The sequence below is a fragment of the Saccostrea cucullata genome, unplaced genomic scaffold (genome assembly GCF_032062105.1).
Source record: "Saccostrea cucullata isolate Sc308-1 unplaced genomic scaffold, CSIRO_AGI_Scuc_v1 ctg49, whole genome shotgun sequence".
Taxonomy (NCBI): Eukaryota; Metazoa; Mollusca; class Bivalvia; order Ostreida; family Ostreidae; genus Saccostrea; species Saccostrea cuccullata.
This window is the reverse complement of record NW_026925976.1, coordinates 741,591-760,951: the sequence shown is the minus strand read 5'-3', so window position 1 is coordinate 760,951 and position 19,361 is coordinate 741,591. Positions and strand designations below refer to the sequence as shown.

The following is a 19,361-nucleotide window of genomic DNA, read 5'->3' as shown; positions in this document are numbered from 1 at the left end:
TTTTGTAATAATTTAATTACAGTAATTATGTCCCATCTTGGATTTACCTGTAGTTCGTACATTTGAAGACAGAAAATAGTTTTAGAAAAAAAATGATTTATTTTAATCAAATATATGTATTACATATGTAAAAAAAAATGCATGATATATTTAATTGTTTGAAAGTAAAGGGTTAAAAACCCCTCTTATATTTTGAATTTAAAACGTACAAGAGGCCCATAAGCCACATCGCTCACCTGAGCACTAAGGGTAGGAAAAAGTAGAAAATGTTTTTTTTATTGTAAAGTTTAAATCCAAAAGTAGTCCCATGACCAATCATGGATTTGCTATTTTTTAGAAAATGATTTTTAAAGAATTTTCCTATATATAACTTTGAAAACTTTGGTCGGCCATTTTGGCCCCGCCCTATCCCCGGGGGTCATGATTTGAACAAACTTGAATCTACACTACCTGAGCATGCTTCCATATATATGTGATGAATTATGGCTTTGTCATTCTTGAGAAGAAGATTTTCAAAGAATTTTCCTATAATTTCTATGTAAAACTTTGGTCGGCCATTTTGGCCCGACCCTATCCCCGGGGGTCATGATTTGAACAAACATGAATCTACACTACCTGAGCATGCTTCCATATATATATGATGAATTATGGCTTTGTCATTCTTGAGAAGAAGATTTTTAAAGAAATTTCCTATATATTTCTAAGTAAAACTTTGGTCGGCCATTTAGGCCCCGCCCTAGCCCCGGGGGCCATGATTTGAACAAACTTGAATCTACACTACCTGAGCATGCTTCCATATAAATATGATGAATTATGGCTTTGTCATTCTTGAGAAGAAGAATTTTAAAGAATTTTCCTATATATTTCTATGTAAAACTTTGGTCGGCCATTTTGGCCCCGCCCTAGCCCCAGGGGTCATGATTTGAACAAACTTGAATCTACACTACCTGAGCATGCTTCCATATAAATATGATGAATTATGGCTTTGTCATTCTTGAGAAGATTTTTAAAGAATGTTCCTATATATTTCTATGTAAAACTTTGGTCGGCCATTTTGGCCCAGCCCTACCCCCGGGGGTCATGATTTGAACAAACTTGAATCTACACTACCTGAGCATGCTTCCATATAAATATGATGAATTATGGCTTTGTCATTCTTGAGAAGAAGATTTTTTAAAAATTTTCCTGTATATTTCTATGTAAAACTTTGGTCGGCCATTTTGGCCCCGCCCTTCCCCCGGGGGTCATGATTTGAACAAACTTGAATCTACACTACCTGAGCATGCTTCCATATAAATATGATGAATTATGGCTTTGTCATTCTTGAGAAGAAGATTTTAAAAATTTTCCTGTATATTTCTATGTAAAACTTTGGTCGGCCATTTTGGCCCCGCCCTTCCCCCGGGGGTCATGATTTGAACAAACTTGAATCTACACTACCTGAGCATGCTTCCATATAAATATGATGAATTATGGCTTTGTCATTCTTGAGAAGAAGATTTTTAAAGAATTTTCCTATATATTTCTATGTAAAACTTTAGTCGGCCATTTTGGCCCCGCCCTAAACCCCGGGGGTCATGATTTGAACAAACTTGAATCTACACTACCTGAGCATGCTTCCATATATATATGATGAATTATGGCTTTGTCATTCTTGAGAAGAAGATTTTTAAAGAATTTTCCTGTATATTTCTATGTAAAACTTTGGTCGGCCATTTTGGCCCCGCCCTACCCCCGGGGGTCATGATTTGAACAAACTTGAATCTACACTACCTGAGCATGCTTCCATATAAATATGATGAATTATGGCTTTGTCATTCTTGAGAAGAGGATTTTTAAAGAATTTTCCTATATATTTCTATGTAAAACTTTGGTCGGCCATTTTGGCCCCGCCCTACCCCCGGGGGTCATGATTTGAACAAACTTGAATCTACACTACCTGAGGATGTTTCTCCATAAGTTTCATCTTTCCTGGCACAGTGGTTCTTGAGAGGAAGATTTTTAAAATATGCCACCAAATTTTCATTTATTCCCAATTATCTCCCCTTGAATGAGGGTGTGGCCCTTCATTTGAACAAACTTGAATCCCTTTTACCCAAGGATACTTTGTGGCAAGTTTGGTTGAAATTGGCCCAGCGGTTCTTGAGAAGAAGTCGAAAATGTGAAAAGTTTACAGACAGACAGACGGACGGACGGACGGACAGACGGACAGACAGACGGACGCCGGACAAAATGTGATCAGAAAAGCTCACTTGAGCTTTCAGCTCAGGTGAGCTAAAAATGAAAAGATTTATGTAAAAATGCATTAAAATAGCTGAATTTTAGAAAATACAATAAATGAATAAACGGGAAAAATCATTTATCAGAAATTCAATGAAAATTTTGAATACTCCCTTCAAATATTAGTTAAAAGTCTGATTAAGAATTTTAAAAAGCCAATTTTCCTTTCAGTTGTTCATTAATCACTGTTTATACAGCAGTTATATGTTTATATAGTTATTTATTTGTTTACTTAAAAATTCCACCTATTCCAGCATAAAATGTTACCTTTTCCTATCCTGATTTTCAGAAAGTGGGAATAGGTAGCATGAACCGCGTGAATGTGTTCTTTTGTGACTTATTCTGGGCCAGTCACCTAGTTTTCCTCTTATTGCTGAACTCAGATTCCTATAACATTCGATAAACAATCTCGAGTTATATTGTTTTTTTCCTAATTTTATTCATGAAACTTAGCATAATTTTTTGTTACATGAGTTAGGAATCTAACAGCTCCGTATATCTGATTCCAAATGGCAATGTTTTTAACAGCAAGACATACATATACTGAAAAAATATAGAACAAAGAAAAAGGACTTTTAAAAGGGAATTAAAAAAAATAAAACAGGTATTGAGTAAATGATAATGCGTAGGCGGAATATACATAAAAAAAAGTTAATTTGGGTGAAAAATTAAATTTCAATAAATATTATTTAAAAGTCAATTAGGATTACACCTCCCTCTCTGAGTGTGCCTCAGTTGGGATTAAGGCTGTGTGAAAATTGGAAAATGTGGAATTGCAAGGTATTAATATAAGAAAATTTTTATAACAATTTACTGGATTGTCAAGAAAATTTATTTTTTTTTTAGATATTTAAATTGACTCCAAAAGGTAATATTTTAAAGGTGTACATTTTCATTAAAAATAAATGATAAATAATTTGAAGGCAAGAGAAAACAAGAAAAGGAACTTTCTTCATCTTAAACAACAAACACTTCTTATTTAGAATTTTGTTAATTCTGGCGTTGAATTGTTTGAGAATGATTTACCATGTTTGCTTCTCTGGTTTCTTCTTAAAAACATAGAGGAAGGCAAGTTCGAATAATTCATTTTAGTTTTGTACCTCCAAATATTGTAAATCTACTTAAAGTACATAAAAGAAACAAAGAACATTAATTTTGTAGTATTTCATTACACTTATCGAAATTTTCTTTTTAAAATAATCATGAAAAATAAATCGTATTGGAAAAAAAGTGTACAATTGAAACAAACAATTTTTTTTACAAAAATATATTTTATTTTTTTAAATCTATGCAACACATAGATTCATATATCACGAACATTTCTAAAGCTTTAATTAAGTTTATACATTCCTTACATTAAAGATAAACCTTGATTTTGCGTTAACGTTTTCAGGGCAAACTTGTTCCAATGGACGAACTAGAGGCGAAGGAAACCCAGAGTCAAAGGATGACAGAATAGACACGTTCGGGACAGGTAGGTATTTTTTTTCTGATTCTACTACTGATGGTTGTACATGTACAGCTGTACTGTAAGAAGTATTTCATTAATATGTCCCAAGTCAAAAGTAGCTTCTTTCGACAGAAGTCTGTACACACAACGACATTCCCATAAATAATACAGATGACTGAATACAGTCAGAGTGATATTTCTCTTTAAATAAAGATCTAGATTATCTATTCATATAATAAGAATTCGTGTGGCATAGGATCCATGCCTTTAATACCCGAAACTCCCTAGAATGTCCTTGAAATAATTTTAAAAAATTACGCATTTGCGTTTCGAACTGATGAGTTTTTTTTTTTTTTTTTTTGGCTTTTTTTAAACACGTGTCATACATCTACAGTGAAAAGGTTCCTCTGTTTCAAAAAAGCTATCCTCTGTTCATTTTTAATTTCCAAGTTTCATCACTATAACATTTTATTTCCCTCAGGATTAGGAATCCTATTAGATGCTACAGACAATGAATACATGATCAACTGTTGTGGAGTTGTTTCGAGGTGGGAGTTTTACGTCAAAACAAACCCAGGAACAGTACAGCTACAGATATGGCGGCCAGAGGGGGGAGGGCAGTTTAAACTGATGGGGGAGAACAGTTACACAGTGGCAGGTATGTAATCTGTCTTGAATAGTACCAGTATGTTTAATTGAAATCCATCAAGATTTGACCCCTTTACATGTATCTTTTCAATACCTCTTTTTCAATAATTGAATTTTACGAGAATAATATCAGGTTTGAGAACATACCCATGTCATACCGGAATTGATTAATATTTTTCGTTTTTCTAGGAACTCTTTCAAATACCACAAAATATTTTCAGAATTTTTGTAGAATTTTGCATGTTTTTATCAATTAATTTGAATTGCTTGGTGACGTCATACTTACAGACAACATTATAGAAAACATGTCCACGTTTTATCAATGAAACAATTGGATCTTTGTTCAGAATGACAAACTCGGATTATCATCTTCAGTCTTAATGAATATATTCAGTTTTTCATTTTACTAAAAGAAAATGTATTGCAGGGGTGACCTTGATGATGTTATTATAGCATCGTACATGTATATAAGCTACAATATCCTTTATCCAGTTGTCAAGATTCATATCTCAACAAATTTGAAAGGAATTTATAGTACCGCCAAAACTGTTCTGCTTTACAGTTGGAGACGAAGACGACGAATTTCTGTACACGGTTCCAACAAACGAGAGGATTTCGGTACAAAACGGGGACTACATTGGATTGTAAGTGCCTAGCTTGATCACAAGATTTTTTAATATTGTAGAAGTTATTTTTTTTTGTTAATCAGACAGTTTAGCTCAGACAATGAGGACACGGCTGATGTGACCGGTCAGCAAGGGATGCTCACTCCTCCATGGTACCCAACCCCATCTCTCTGGATGTTTAGAGGTCCATTTTTGCTCAGCTCCTGATTTACATTGTTTAATGGATTTTTGAGCTTAAATATTGTTTGTTATTTCCAGAAATTTTATTGTAAAACGTGCATAATGTTAATGGTGATATTATGACTTTCATTTTTGCGTAATGTATAAATTTTTCATCTTGTGCCTTTCCTCACTTGTTAAGTTACACGGCTGGACAGCCCATGATCTCTCACAAGGTTGAAGGAGATGGTTCTGATGGATATACCTACTCTACAACCATAGGCGCCCAGACTGTGGGCACCTCATACAACTGGGGATCTCAAACTGCCGATACCAGAAAGGAATACGCTATCAATGTTCAGCTGCATCCTGGCAAGTGTTTCATATCAACAATGCTTATATGTCAAATTCGAAATTGAACAAACTGTTTTAAATTTATTATGAATGTTATTCAAATGATCATAGCTCTTAAAAGATTAGATAAATAAAAAAATATGAATGTTCTGTCTTCAGTTTATTCATAATTCCTGAAGAAGTCCGTACTTTAGAATGATTTTTGATGGGGTATTATATATTTTCGACAACAAACGTGCAGAGTATTTGATCCATACAGAATAATCTTTAGAAACCAAATTTATAGTGAAGACGAGAAATGCTAATATATAAATATTGCATGTAGTTTAGTATAACATTGAAAATTTTCACCCCAAGAAAACCACTGTCAACCGAGGGACAGCCGATGTTAACAATGGTTTTCTTGGGGTGAAAATTTTCAATGTTACACTCAACTACATGCAACATTTATTATATTATACTGAATGTTTTATACAAATACATATAACAGTGAACCGTGCGCGCATAAATTCTGCGCAGTCGCTATTTTTTGGAATATCACCCGTCGTCAAGCACTGTTGACTGTTGCTACGCTGGAGGGCGTGGCTTTATTATTCAGCGGGTAATAGTGTTTTTAATAAATGTTTCTCGATCAATCAGAGTCAAATAATTTACACAAAAGTATAATATTAGGAAAAATATGATCACTATCCTCATGCAAAGAAAAAAAAATGATGAAGCAATCTTTCAAACGAACTAAAGGTGGTTATTTCTTGAGAACAGTCTATATATGATACTGAAAATGGTACTGACAACTGAACTTGAAAATAATAAATGAATATAACATTAAAATTATACCGAAGAAAGTAACATAACAGTGCTGTCAAAACTGTACAAAATAGGAAAATTTCAAGAACTGCTATCAATTTTATCTATAAAATAATTCACGTTTCTATCCTTGCTTTAAGGTAATTCACCATCGCTCTCTAATCTGGACGCCACTGTTACTTTTCCGGATAATACTGTCGCCAACACTCTGATGTTTACAGTGACCTGGAGTGACAGCGACCCTCTTGATATCCTAACTGCTGTCATGACAACAACAACAACATCCTTCTCATTTGATACCGCAAATGGTAATGTCTCTTTCATTAAGATTCATTTATGTAAATGTAAGAGAAACAGTTGAACATAAGACAATGAAGGATGAAGTACCCTTATTTTCAGCTTTGTATCCACATAAATTCTTAACAATTATATTTCACAAAGAACCAGTTATTGTGGTTTATTTAAGTAGTTTTTAAGAAAGGAGTAAAGATTTTAATTGTTAAATTTTAAATATATATTTATTGAAATTCTTTTGACATAATTATTAAGACGATTAAATTTTTGTATCGTAGGAGAGGTGAAAAATACAGGAGCACTGCCGAATGGAAACAATCGACTGTCATTCAGAGTAACTGACGACTGTGGAAGATCAGACACAGGGACCCTGACAATATCCGTCTCAAACAGTGTATGGACATATATGTATTTATATTATATATCAACGATCATCTAGAAAACATGTAAAAGCATGCATTAAACAGTGAATGACTATTGAGAGCTTTCGAAAGCCTTAATGTATTTGAATTCCTTTATGTACTCTTTTAAGCAATGATTGCCAAAACTGTCAAAAAGCAGGCTTGGGAAGCAGTCTCAGAAAATCCCCCCTGGGCTGCTTTTTGCCGAGTTGATTATTTCATTGCAATATGCTAGTAACAAACAGTAATGCTGGGTTCTACAGGTACCTGTGATAACCAACTTGCCGGCTACAGCGGACATTACAGAAGATCATGCCAGCGAGCAGCTTCTATACACCCTTACCGTCACCGACGCCTCTCTTGCAGACACCATAACTTGTAGTATCGCCAATTCTAATCCCACCACAACCAATTTCTTCTCCAGGATAGTTTCTGGTTCCAGTAAGAATTAAATTTTGCTTGTTCAAGCAATTAGGATTCTGTAAAACGTTACATTAAGCAACTCAGAAACATTTTTTAAAGTTATATTTTATATAATAAACAAATCTATCATTTTACAGCAAACTATGGTATTTATATAAAGGCCCAACCGTCGCTCTCATATGACACAGCTCGTCAGTATGTACTGACCATTTCGTGTACGGACACAAAAGACACAGCTCAGGGGACATTTACTGTGTACGTCACGAGGAACAACCCGCCGGTGTTTACCAACCTTCAAGGTATGATGCCAGTATTTCGTTGCCACGTAGAATTAAAAATGAACATTATAAATATAAATTAAGGCAACATGCTCTGTAGTTTAGTTATCTCCCATGAGATGAAGAATGTTTAGTTTGATTGCAATCTTTCCTTTTACTAAATATAATATCAACTGGGTAATACTATTAACCAAAAGAGTGTCTAATGTAATCAAATGTTTGAATAATTGTAAATTACCTTTTTCAGCCACGAAAACTATAGCCTCATCCACTACTACTACTGGTTCTGTTATATACACGGTGTCGTCAACAGATTCCGATTCAAACCAGCTTTATTATAACATGACGTGTTCTCCCACGGGTTGTCCATTCACAATTCATAACTGTAAGCTATATGATAGAGAGCAAATGAACAAAAAAAGAAAATCACTCAAAGTTCTATATTTTACACTGATTTGGAGAAGTGAGAATTTGTAACATTAAAACCTCCATCTTTTTTAAATATCAATTTCAGAGTAGAAAGAATAGGTTAATAGATATCTGCAATGTTTTTCATTTCTCTAATTTGAAAGAAACTATGAGGATTAAAGAAAATAAAAACTGCATAAGTCTCTAAAGATAACACTTGCTAAAATATTTTCTTCATTCACACAATGCTATATCTATTAAGTAATAGATTTTTACCCCTTAGTTTTAAAAATTATTCAAGCGAAAAATTCAAGAAATTTAGATTTATAAGAACTTTTTAGGTTAGGTTTTTTACAATATTTATTTGGGTGGAGTCAGATAAAACTACTTTAAATGACCTTCATACATTCAACCAAATGCCCTCTATAAATATTTTAAAGAAACAAATGAAATCAATGTGTATATACCGAAATTTATCATAGAGTGTATTAAAGAGGGTATGTGGCGGGCAACATTCAGTATTCTTCTTATTTTACAGCAGGAGAAATTCTGGCTACCTCGGATTTATCGCAGCATACTGTGCCAGGCTATGATTTATACGTGTACGTTAGTGATGGGAAAACTCTTGTAGGACCAAGAACACTCACTGTTATAATTACTGGTAAGGCATTATTACTGACCCATTCTTCGTAATATGATTGGCGAAATATCACTATGTTTAAGTGTTAAGAAACTGTTATTGATTTTCCTATTGATTTTGACCAAAATTTCAGCGTTAATGTTTATGAAAAAGTGCATATAAATAAACCTTTTCATTGCCGTTGACTGCTTTTCATTTCTAGTTAAGAATATATGTTGATATTTATAATCCCTTCACTGTTACTGTAATTAACAGGTATAAACTCGGCCCCCGTGATAGTTAACTTACCCCTGGCGGCGCCCATTACTGTGCAGGAGAACTCCGCTCTCTCTATGTCCGTATTCCAAGTCTCCGTGTCTGACGTGAACTCGGCTGACACCCATACCTACGCTGCCTCTTACAACCCTAGTCTGGGATCCACACTTTTATCACTCAACACGGCTAGTACGTATGTCTATAAACAACCTGGAATTCTTCTTCAAGGCTTGAAAGTTTAGTCACTGTAAAGTTACTATAACCATGATTTTTGCAACACAAACATGAAGATCACATCGTAGTGTATATTTCTATATACTGTTATCTTCTTACAATATGCATCTTGGGTCGGTGGTACTTATTACTTTTATTGACTTTTGCAGCTGGCCTTATATCCACCTCATCCACACAAAGCATTAACTATGAGTCTGTGTCTACCACCGCCACGACTTACGTCATCATTATCACCGCCACCGACGGACAAGCTACCGCCACAGGCACGCTCAGTGTCGTTATCACTGATCAAAACGAGGCGCCCGTGTTCGGAAAAGATTCTTACGCCATTTCTGGCAACGAAGGATCGGTAACTTACTACATCTCAACAGTTATTTAATAATTTCAAGCACTGTATCATTTAGAACAACTGCCGACTCTTTTATTCATTTTTGCAAAACTACCTAAAAACTAAATTGCATTGATTGTACGTATCAACTAAACAAAAGTCTTTACAGAATGCAAGAGTTTGCAAAAATTTTACCTTTCTTCGCCGACAAGGGATGGTAACTCTCTTATGTCCTCACATCTAAAGAAAAAACATCCTTGGCTACCAAAAATTTCGCTACTCTAGCTTTTGAGAATCTATAGTGTAGTTTTTTCATGTCAATTTTCCTTTAAAATTGTTAAAATACAATTAACTTTTTACAGTTTTAAATAAAAAGTGTTCTTTGTAGGCTGGGGCAACTGTGGGAAATCCTTCATTTGATGTCACTGATCCTGACGCTGGTGAAACTTTGTCCTACTCAATTGATTGTCCAACGTTTGTTATGAATCCAAGCACAGGAAGTGTAACGTTTAGGTAAAACAACTTGATTCCGAAGTATTCATAGAAGAATTTTTGATTTAATGTGTTTTAAATAATTTTCCTAACTTACTTATCGCAGCCATGATTACGATTTGGATACAACTGGTACAGCCTCCACTGTCACGTGCACTGTGACTGTCACAGACGGAGATCTGTCAGACACAGCATCATTGGTTGTTACCATCAATGACGTCAACGATAACACGCCCACTTTCGGAAGCTCCACCTACACCTTTTACGCTCAGCCTAGTACAGGCGTTGGAACAGTTCTTGGATCTATAGCAGCCACAGATGGTGATGTGGGATCATTCGGTTTGTTATCACTATTCTTAGGGTTCTACTTAAAATTGCCGAAGCTTAAGGCAAAGCACATTGTCATTTTGCCTCGGATCTTACAAATGTAGCATTTCTGCGATTACTTTGTGTTCCCTGTATATGAGTTATTTAGGTTTTTTTTCTAAAAATATCGTTATCTTGAAACCTCAAAAGATAGTTTTAATACTCATGCATGAGACTAACAAGACTTTTTTCCTCACATTAAAGTATGTACTTTTTATATTTGGAACGACATCGTTCAGAAATCGCTGTTTCAATAATAATGGTTGTTGTTTTACCAGGCACTGTGTCTTACACAATAGACCAGACAAGTTTAGGATACGAGTACTTCGGTGTACAAAGTAACGGGGACTTTTACGTGAAGAATGGCCTGACTTCCTTTTCCTCTGGAACAACCGTCACAATAACGGCTACTGCACAGGACTCGGGGGGACTTCAAGGCATGTGTCAGGCATTCTAATATCTTTATCATTTTTCCTGCAAATACTAGTCTATTAAAGCTATAAAAAATACATTATCTTATTAAAGTGCAGCAATGAGGGTTAGAATCAGAAATCACAAGTGATGCAGGATCATCTAAATTCAGAATAAAATTATAAGTATATTTCTTGCAAAGGAGAAATCTCAATTGATCTCTAATTAACGAACTAAATTCTTTGTAAGTGTGGTGTGTTTTATTTACTTTTCTGGTTATTTTATTTGACAGACACGGCCCCTGTGACTATTGTTATTCCTGAATCCACCACTGCTGCACCTACAACCACCACTGACCGTCACGTGACGTTCCTAGAGGACTCTCGGAATATAGCCTGGGTGACAGTAGCGAGTGTTCTACTGGCCGGTCTGGTTATATTCTGGGGCTATCTGTTTGCTCGGTTTGGTAGCTTTCCTTGTAAGAATGGTTCCTACAAACCAAACGCTAAGTAAGTAACTGTAATTAGATGATATATGATAATTTTCTTCAGGGGTAAATTTTTTATGTAGTATATATAATAAGACTCTCAAGTTTTGTAGCATTTATGCTTCCACCTTTTGGGCTTTGCTTAAGAATCATTTTCTGCGAGAAATGTAACAAAAAAAGTAATGATTTAGTGTTTTAAGAATGATGTTGAAGGGTTTCAAATTTCAGAAAATGTTTAAAAACATCTTATAATCATCACTCCAATGTTATTTAAATTTTCTTCACTTGTCAAAAAATGATTTGATTTATTACACGCAACTGATTTATCTATCATAAGTTATTCTGTGAACAACTGATATTTATTGTCAAATATTATATCAAAAATTAATTAATAATTTACAAACCAATTAATAATCATTCAAAAACCCTCTTATAAAAGTGTCTGAAAATTTTTTTAATAGTTTTTTTTTGTGACTAACAATTGTCAAGGTGCTTGTGTCCTTATGAATCCCCCCTCCCACCCACAGACTTCCACCCTTGAGCTTGAATGACCTTTATAAAACAATTCATTTAATCACTTATACATGTATCAAAAAAAAATATAACAAAATTGATATATGATGAATAGATTGGTATTTTGTACAATTTAAAGAAATATCTTTTCTAGGGATGTCAAAATTGTCAATAATTGATGTTCGAATATTCGATAGGAGTGTTAGAATATATTCGAATATTCGATAAAATAAATACATCTTGCATTATTAAATAAATATCTTCACTCTCCTTTCAAGCAATATAGGTTTTATGGAATTATTTGGGACAAACACTCATCATAGAGTTTGGTAAATGTGCAATTATATATATTTTATAATTATCGAATATATGAAGAATATACATCCAAAATATAATGATTTCTTTTTAAAATTAAAAGATTCTTTAACATGTTCCATATTCATTGATCGCTTTACTAAAGTCTAAACTGATAACTCCCACAAATTCAAACCAAGCAGAGTAATTATCTAATGGAGAAAAATTAAAAGCAATAACTTTTTGCTAGTTAATTTCCTGATAATAATTTTAATGATATTTACATAACAATGGATCCATCTGTTTACTGTAAAACTGTGTCCTTACAACAATACAAGTTGACTGTAAGTACTGGACACTATTTGAACACTCATAAATGATCAAATAAATAAATTACTTTAATAGGTACACTCTTCACACCTTTAAGGTAATCCAAGAGTACTGTCTTTTAATTTTTTAAAACTTTATTCAATTTCTAATAAAACTTGCCAGTTTTTTTTCTCTTTTAAATTCTTGTACACTTAAAAAACGAATATTCGAATCATGAATTTATATTCGAATATCAACTCATCGAATGAATATTCGAATATTCGTTGGCATATCTAATTTTTTCTCGTAATTTTTATCTGTGGATAACTTGAAAAAATTGTGTTAATCATACTTTGTACAGAAAAGTTCAACAAGTCTCGTGGTTGCATTTAAGCGATAAGGGGGTTCCCGTGTAGTGGCTTCAAATTTCTTTTTTATTTCAGAAAAATAAGTCGGTGGCCTCCCTTTGACCACAACGAAAATGTCAGAATATCAAAAAGTAAGTTATAATCATGATAATATATATCTCGTGTGCTTCCTTCAAATCTTCATGGGATTTAATAATTCTGAGAAAATGGGATAGATTTTTTATTGAATGAATATTGATATACATGTATTGTAATCGGTATTGTGTGTTAAATATTTAAATGTTAAGTGTTCACTAAGCATGGCAATAAACTGACTGAATTAAGATCTTAAATGAAAAATTTTCATTCTTTACTCAAGGAAGGTATTCTCAGTTTATGACAATCGTTTAAACAATAAGAAAAAGACTTACATGTACTGAATAAAATTTAAGTGTAACATTCGAAAGGCTTTTAAACAAATTATTTCCAATGTTAATATTTTCATTTCCTAATTTTTTTTTATTCATAACAGAAAAACCTACCAAACACAGCTGGAAGAATGCATCATGGGATACGAATTTCAAGTAAATGGATTTTTTGTCAAATTTCTTCTATGGTTCAGAATCCCTGCTACAGAAAATAGATTTCATAAAATTGAAAAATGCTAAACACTTGAAATGATATGCTTGAATATATGAAAATGAAAATAATAATCAGTAAACAAGCTCGAAGTTCATTCAAACAATACAAGTTGGAAGCTGTGCAATTATATAGACAAATAATAACATCACATGTGGGATCAGGTGCCATGGAGGAGTGAGCATCCTCTGTCACACCCGATATGAAAAAACGTTGTTAAGCATCTGACTTAATGATGAATTGAATTTACTAAGAGCGGGGCACAATTGATACCAGTGGGAATTCCTTTTAACAAGATTAATTTTAAACAGCAGCAGCAATAAAAATTTAAAATCTGAGAGTTACATATATCTAAAACTGCTTTAGATGAACGAAATAAGTGATTATCTGTCCAATTTTTGAAATTAACCAAAAAAATAGTCTTAAATATGTATACAATTTTCTATTGCAGGTATGGGCATGACATAGCACAACATGTTTAATTCCAAATATACGGGAGACTGGTACATTCATTCAATGTCCAATGACAGCATCCCAACCTACCCAATTAGAACTTTGAAGAGACTCAGAAAAGGAACTTCGTATTTTACCAACATCACCATTATAAAAAACATGTTTGCAACTCATGTCTATTCAATTCACTTCGACGCAGTGAAATTCATGAAGAATCTTAGTTATGCCTTCATCTTATTTGTCATATGTCAAATGACTAATATTTGTATGTAACATGTATAAGTAGCATGTGTGAATAAAAAGAGAGACTAGGCATAAGTTTTCGTATTTCACCCAAGCCGATTACTTTCTGTATTTTGAAAAAGGATTATTCGGTATTCGTCTTGAAATGTGCCTGAATGTAGAAAGCAAACATCACTCATTTTCAAAACTACTGGTGAAATTCTGTAAACTTTGTCTTCATTCATCATTAGCTAGAAGATTTTTAAGTTCGTGCTTTCTTCCAAAGGGAAGACTTTCTATGGCTCATCAAAAATACAATAGAATCTCAAGGAATACTGAAACAATATTAAGACAAACATTAAAGCTGCGTTTTTGTATTGTAAATGTAAATATTGTTTTGCTTAATTTAAATGTAGATTCTAATGAGGTCACATATTGAAGCTTTTCAAAATTTTTCTTTCTTAAAGTTCAGTGTTATAAATAAACGATAAAACATGAACAAGTATTTACTTTTATGAACCATCATATCATCAAAAGTATGGACAGAAGAATATAAACAGACGATTAAGGCGTAAACAAAATGTCAATGTATGATGGATATTTCATTGCCTTTGGTACTCAGGAGTTCATATTTATGATATTGATAATTAACAGCATTCACTTCGTAATGCCTTATAGTTGATGCTTTGTTTAGTCACGAATAGCAGCATCTGTATGTTACAAATTAAGTCATCACCGAACTTTTTTTTAGAATTGATGTTTATTATCATTTTAGTGGTTGTTTTGTTTTATTAGGATATAAGGAACATTTTTGCCAGAAGAAGAATCGTTTTTTTTAATTATTTGAAATTAAATGTAAATCACTGTCTTCACTGATTTAAATTCTATCCTTTATTTCTTGTCGATTAATCTGGGTGTTGATGCGTTCTAAGTTCCTTTATACTAATGTCAAAGTTTCTTAGCCTTGAAAATGGCATAACCGAAATTAATTTTGTATTAACGTATACTTATTGACATGCGTGTTTCATTCATAGAGTCAATGTGATAAATGCTTTGGGTTTAAATTTCACGTTTATGTTCGTACCATGGACTCAATTTCTTTACATAAAACCATCGTATCTGTTTCATTCATTCATTAATTCCTGTATTTGAGTTAGGTTGAAATTGTGTCACTGGAAATATTTTTTTTTTTTTTATGTCAAATCCTTTATCAATTAAAGACTTAAAATCTTAATAACAAGGTAGCATACCTGGGTTTGAATTACTCCCACTGCAATTATTCTTCTCAGGAACATCTCTGTTAATAAAACTAATATAACCCCACTGAGATAAAGGATAATTGGGACCGAAAACTCAACATAATACTAAAAGAAAATTGAACTTGTTACACTAAACAGTCACAACAGAGTATATTCAAGGTTATAGAATTGAATGGAACATTGTTACGTTGCAAAGAAACAGCTTTTTAAATGGAAAACGGTGTTATTCAAAAATGTTTCGCATGCAAAATTAAAAAAAAACAGTTTATGGTACATGTATCTACTAACATTCATTGAGTTGACTCATAACACCTTCATGCGTTTCTAAATGTTGTAAGCTTTTTTAACGCCTTGCAAGTCTTAAAAGTAAAAAAAGAGTTTAGAGAGAGAAAAACTATCTCTAAACTTTTATTAATTTTAAGACTTGCATGCGTTGTTTACCTATTTAATTGTAAGAAATTAATAATTTCTATACTAAATAAAAATCTGTTATAACAAAATCCTTTTTTTTTTTTTAAAAAAAATTTGAAGGATATACGAGGGTTGTCTCAAATTTTCGTAGACTGAGCTCATATCTTTTAAAGAATTTGATGTATCTACAATTTTTGTTTTGGGGGGGGGATAACTCGTGTTCTAGGCAGATAAATTAGGAAGTTTTATTATGTTTACTTGAATACAATTCAAGAAATAAGATTTGAAGTGATATCGTTCTGCATGGTCAAAAAAGACAAATCTCAACAGTTCACAGTTTTGGAGAAAATATTCCAATTAAATTATATATTGTATATATCATATTGATCAAATTACAATGTATTTAGTCAGTCAAACGATTAAACATGTAGATATAAATGTGAAATGTCTTAATTAAATTACTTTGATATAATTAAACATCAAATGCAGATAAAGGTATGAAATAATATTTTTTTAATGAAATTTAACATAATACAGTACCATGCAGTTTCTGCAACTTAAGGGTACGTATACTGCGCCACCTTCCTACACAAGACAATGAAGAGTTTCATTAAAATAGAGTTTATTTTTAAGTACCTCCATATTTGTCCATTAATTTACTGTTGGTTATATCTTTGTACAAAGTTCTATTAATACATCACGTCGCGTTCCTACAAAATAACGCTTGTCTACGAAATTTTGGGACAACACTCGTAGATCTATGGTTTAAAGTAACATTTTATCATAAATCTTAGTAAAAGTCGAATTTATGAGAAAAAAATTAATAACTGACAAAGTTATTGGCCAATGATAAGTAATAAGCCTTTAATTAATGAGACTTTTGAAAGCTTTTTTAGTAGGCACTTTTTTTATTAAAAGAATTACATACATACACAAAAAACAAATAAGGTATCTAACATAAAATTTCCCAACGTGAGGGGAAACTTTTAAAATGTGTACCCAGAGAAGCTAAAAAACATAAATATGCAGACTTCAAAGCAACAAAGATTTTCATGAACTGTTACGTCATACTTTAGATATGCTGTCATAAAAATGATGCAAATTCAACAATACATTGATTTTCTTAGAAAATAGTATGTTGAATTAAGGTAGATAATTTGAATTCAAAATATCGAGCGCAAGTCCTAATATAAAGATTCATCTCTTGACGAAATATAGAAAATGCTAATATCAATAAAATTATGTAAAAAGTTCTTTGAAAACAAATTTAGATGAAATGTGTTTTTTCTCCTTCATAAAATGTTTTAAGATGACAAAAAATTGCTAATATCTTTCTCAAAGAATAATACTTTTTTATATTCATTCAAATTTGATTTATACAATGTAGAGAATTGTAAACACTTTAAGAGATTTCTCAATGTTTCCTTATACATGAACCCAATTTACAACTCTTAAATTATTTCAAAGCAATCAACATAATAAACAATATAATATATGTTAACATGTTTCTATTAATAAAACACATTTAGATGATATAATTATTTAAATACACACAATTCAATAAAATTTATAAATAATTGTATTTTATACTTTATACATTAATTAATATAATCTACAAACGACTTCTTAAGTGCAATACAATTACAATACAATGACTTTGATAAATCTTGTATATAAGACTTTATTCATGTTATTATTGATTTATCAATGCACTACGAATCATGACGTAAAAAATCTTAAAAACTTGAATGTCCCGCCTTTTTCAGGCCTCTTCGTTCTGTGTAAGTTTGTTTGAGTGACAAGCGACTTCATGAAGTTGTGTCTTACTGTTTCAGCGCAAATCAGTCCTATGTCTTTCCAGAAATATCATGATTGAACTACTAGTAAGAAAGATACTGATTGTTTATATTTTGGTCAGTGCCTGCATAAATTATATATCAGGTAAGACGGTTCTTTATAATGCTTAAAGTAATGTGTGTGTTTTTTTATTTGCATCCGAAACGATCGCTTCATATAGCTAATGTCAAAATAGCTCTTTTACTTTTATTCCCATTGATCGTGAAGCATATATGCGAGGATTCTTTTGACATGGAAATCAAGTTTTCGGACTTACCTAGATAACCGAGCCGTCTAGCAAGTTCTTGTTGCACTGTTAGAAGATGGATTCCACAGGTTGCGTGTTCAACCCCATGCTCATTCAAATAAGAAAGAGAATTGATAACAACCTTAAAAGAATTACAATAATGGCAAAAAGTATCTATGATTTGTGTTTAAAACTATTAAACATTTATTCAAACCAAAGTGAAAATTTTCTAAACATCCATCAACGAATTATAACAAAATCATATAAATCTTTTTGTTGTTTTTGCGATTTGGACCTGTGGTTTGGTACCTTGAGATGAAACTATTGTTTGCATTAAAAGAAAGAGACAAAAAAGGAGAAATTTTCACTCAAATTCAGATGGCACCACTTGCCGGTGGATGTCTGGAAATTTAGTTTTGTACTAAGCACTTGGGGGTCTTAAAGCAAATTTTTTTGATGATCTTTTTCGTTTCAGTGCCTACTGTGATATGGGACCGCGGTGTTACAACGCACTTTGAAAAAATCTCTCAAAGTGCATTAATTTTGGACCAAGTAAACGCAATTTGAAAAAAAATATTTTTATCAAAGTGCGTTGATATCAGCCATAATAACCCACTTTAAAAAAATCCACGGCTAGGCCAATATTCTTGCAAATTTGAATAAGATAAAATAGTATGCGAACCTTAAAGGATATAACTTTTTCGGTGAAAATGTCACTTCAAGATATGTTATGACCTTTAGGGGTACGAAAAATGCGACAAAATGGGGTCCAAATTTATATGCTCAATGAAAAAATATAAGCATAAAATGATGGTGTACTTATTGAATAAGTGTGTAGTAGTATTAAAAAAATGGTTATTTCTGCGCAAGATAATGACCTTTTGTTATTACAGTTATCTAAGTGATTCGTATTTTAAAAGATGTATGCAAAAATTATTCATACATCGTATATTTTCCTGATTTTGTAAAGTTGTTTTGGTCAGAATGGCAATTATTGCTAAGAACCCCCGAACCTCTCTATATAAATATATAAATAATCTATGAAAAAATAGGATCTGCGTTATTTCTTTTCAGGAAAGCTTTTTTGTAGATATCTTTAATTTTTAAAATAATTTTACGTAATGTTGAATTTAATAGAGAAAGTATGGATACAAATATTTAGGTAGGAAAGAAAGAAAAATAGACAGAGGAACCTTCTACCTGTGTTCTCTTTTTCGATGAGGGTTGATCAATTCCTCAGTTTTTCGAAAGAAATGTGAGAGTATAATACTGCCTTTCACTAAAATCCAAGTCCGGAATTTTTGGTTTATACACGTTTTTTTTCAAAGTGCGTTGAGTGTCTACATGGTAAACAAAAAATGTTGATATACACTTTTATAATAATCCACTTTGAATTTTTTTTTTCAAAGTGCGTTGATTTTGTCTCAAATTTGACGCACTTTGAATTTCTTTGTGAATTAATTTTTATCAAGGATACTTTTTTTTCCAAA

At 32.3% G+C, this 19,361-nt stretch overlaps 1 protein-coding gene across 1 annotated transcript in view; it reads left to right on the top strand.

Moving 5' to 3' along the window:
- Positions 1 to 14,620, top strand: part of LOC134270244 (protocadherin Fat 4-like) — a 30,067-nt gene extending 15,447 nt beyond the window's left edge. Inside the window, exons 2-20 of the mRNA XM_062752441.1 lie at positions 3,674 to 3,754; positions 4,212 to 4,388; positions 4,941 to 5,022; positions 5,366 to 5,535; positions 6,465 to 6,632; positions 6,897 to 7,012; positions 7,283 to 7,460; positions 7,580 to 7,741; positions 7,968 to 8,105; positions 8,667 to 8,789; positions 9,024 to 9,212; positions 9,407 to 9,606; positions 9,974 to 10,098; positions 10,184 to 10,416; positions 10,722 to 10,880; positions 11,147 to 11,363; positions 12,901 to 12,956; positions 13,337 to 13,388; positions 13,895 to 14,620. Coding sequence (XP_062608425.1) covers positions 3,674 to 3,754; positions 4,212 to 4,388; positions 4,941 to 5,022; positions 5,366 to 5,535; positions 6,465 to 6,632; positions 6,897 to 7,012; positions 7,283 to 7,460; positions 7,580 to 7,741; positions 7,968 to 8,105; positions 8,667 to 8,789; positions 9,024 to 9,212; positions 9,407 to 9,606; positions 9,974 to 10,098; positions 10,184 to 10,416; positions 10,722 to 10,880; positions 11,147 to 11,363; positions 12,901 to 12,956; positions 13,337 to 13,388; positions 13,895 to 13,925 — 2,657 coding nt within the window. The 3' untranslated portion in view covers positions 13,926 to 14,620. The remainder of the gene's footprint in view (positions 1 to 3,673; positions 3,755 to 4,211; positions 4,389 to 4,940; positions 5,023 to 5,365; positions 5,536 to 6,464; positions 6,633 to 6,896; positions 7,013 to 7,282; positions 7,461 to 7,579; positions 7,742 to 7,967; positions 8,106 to 8,666; positions 8,790 to 9,023; positions 9,213 to 9,406; positions 9,607 to 9,973; positions 10,099 to 10,183; positions 10,417 to 10,721; positions 10,881 to 11,146; positions 11,364 to 12,900; positions 12,957 to 13,336; positions 13,389 to 13,894) is intronic.
- Positions 14,621 to 19,361: the final 4,741 nt, after the last annotated feature.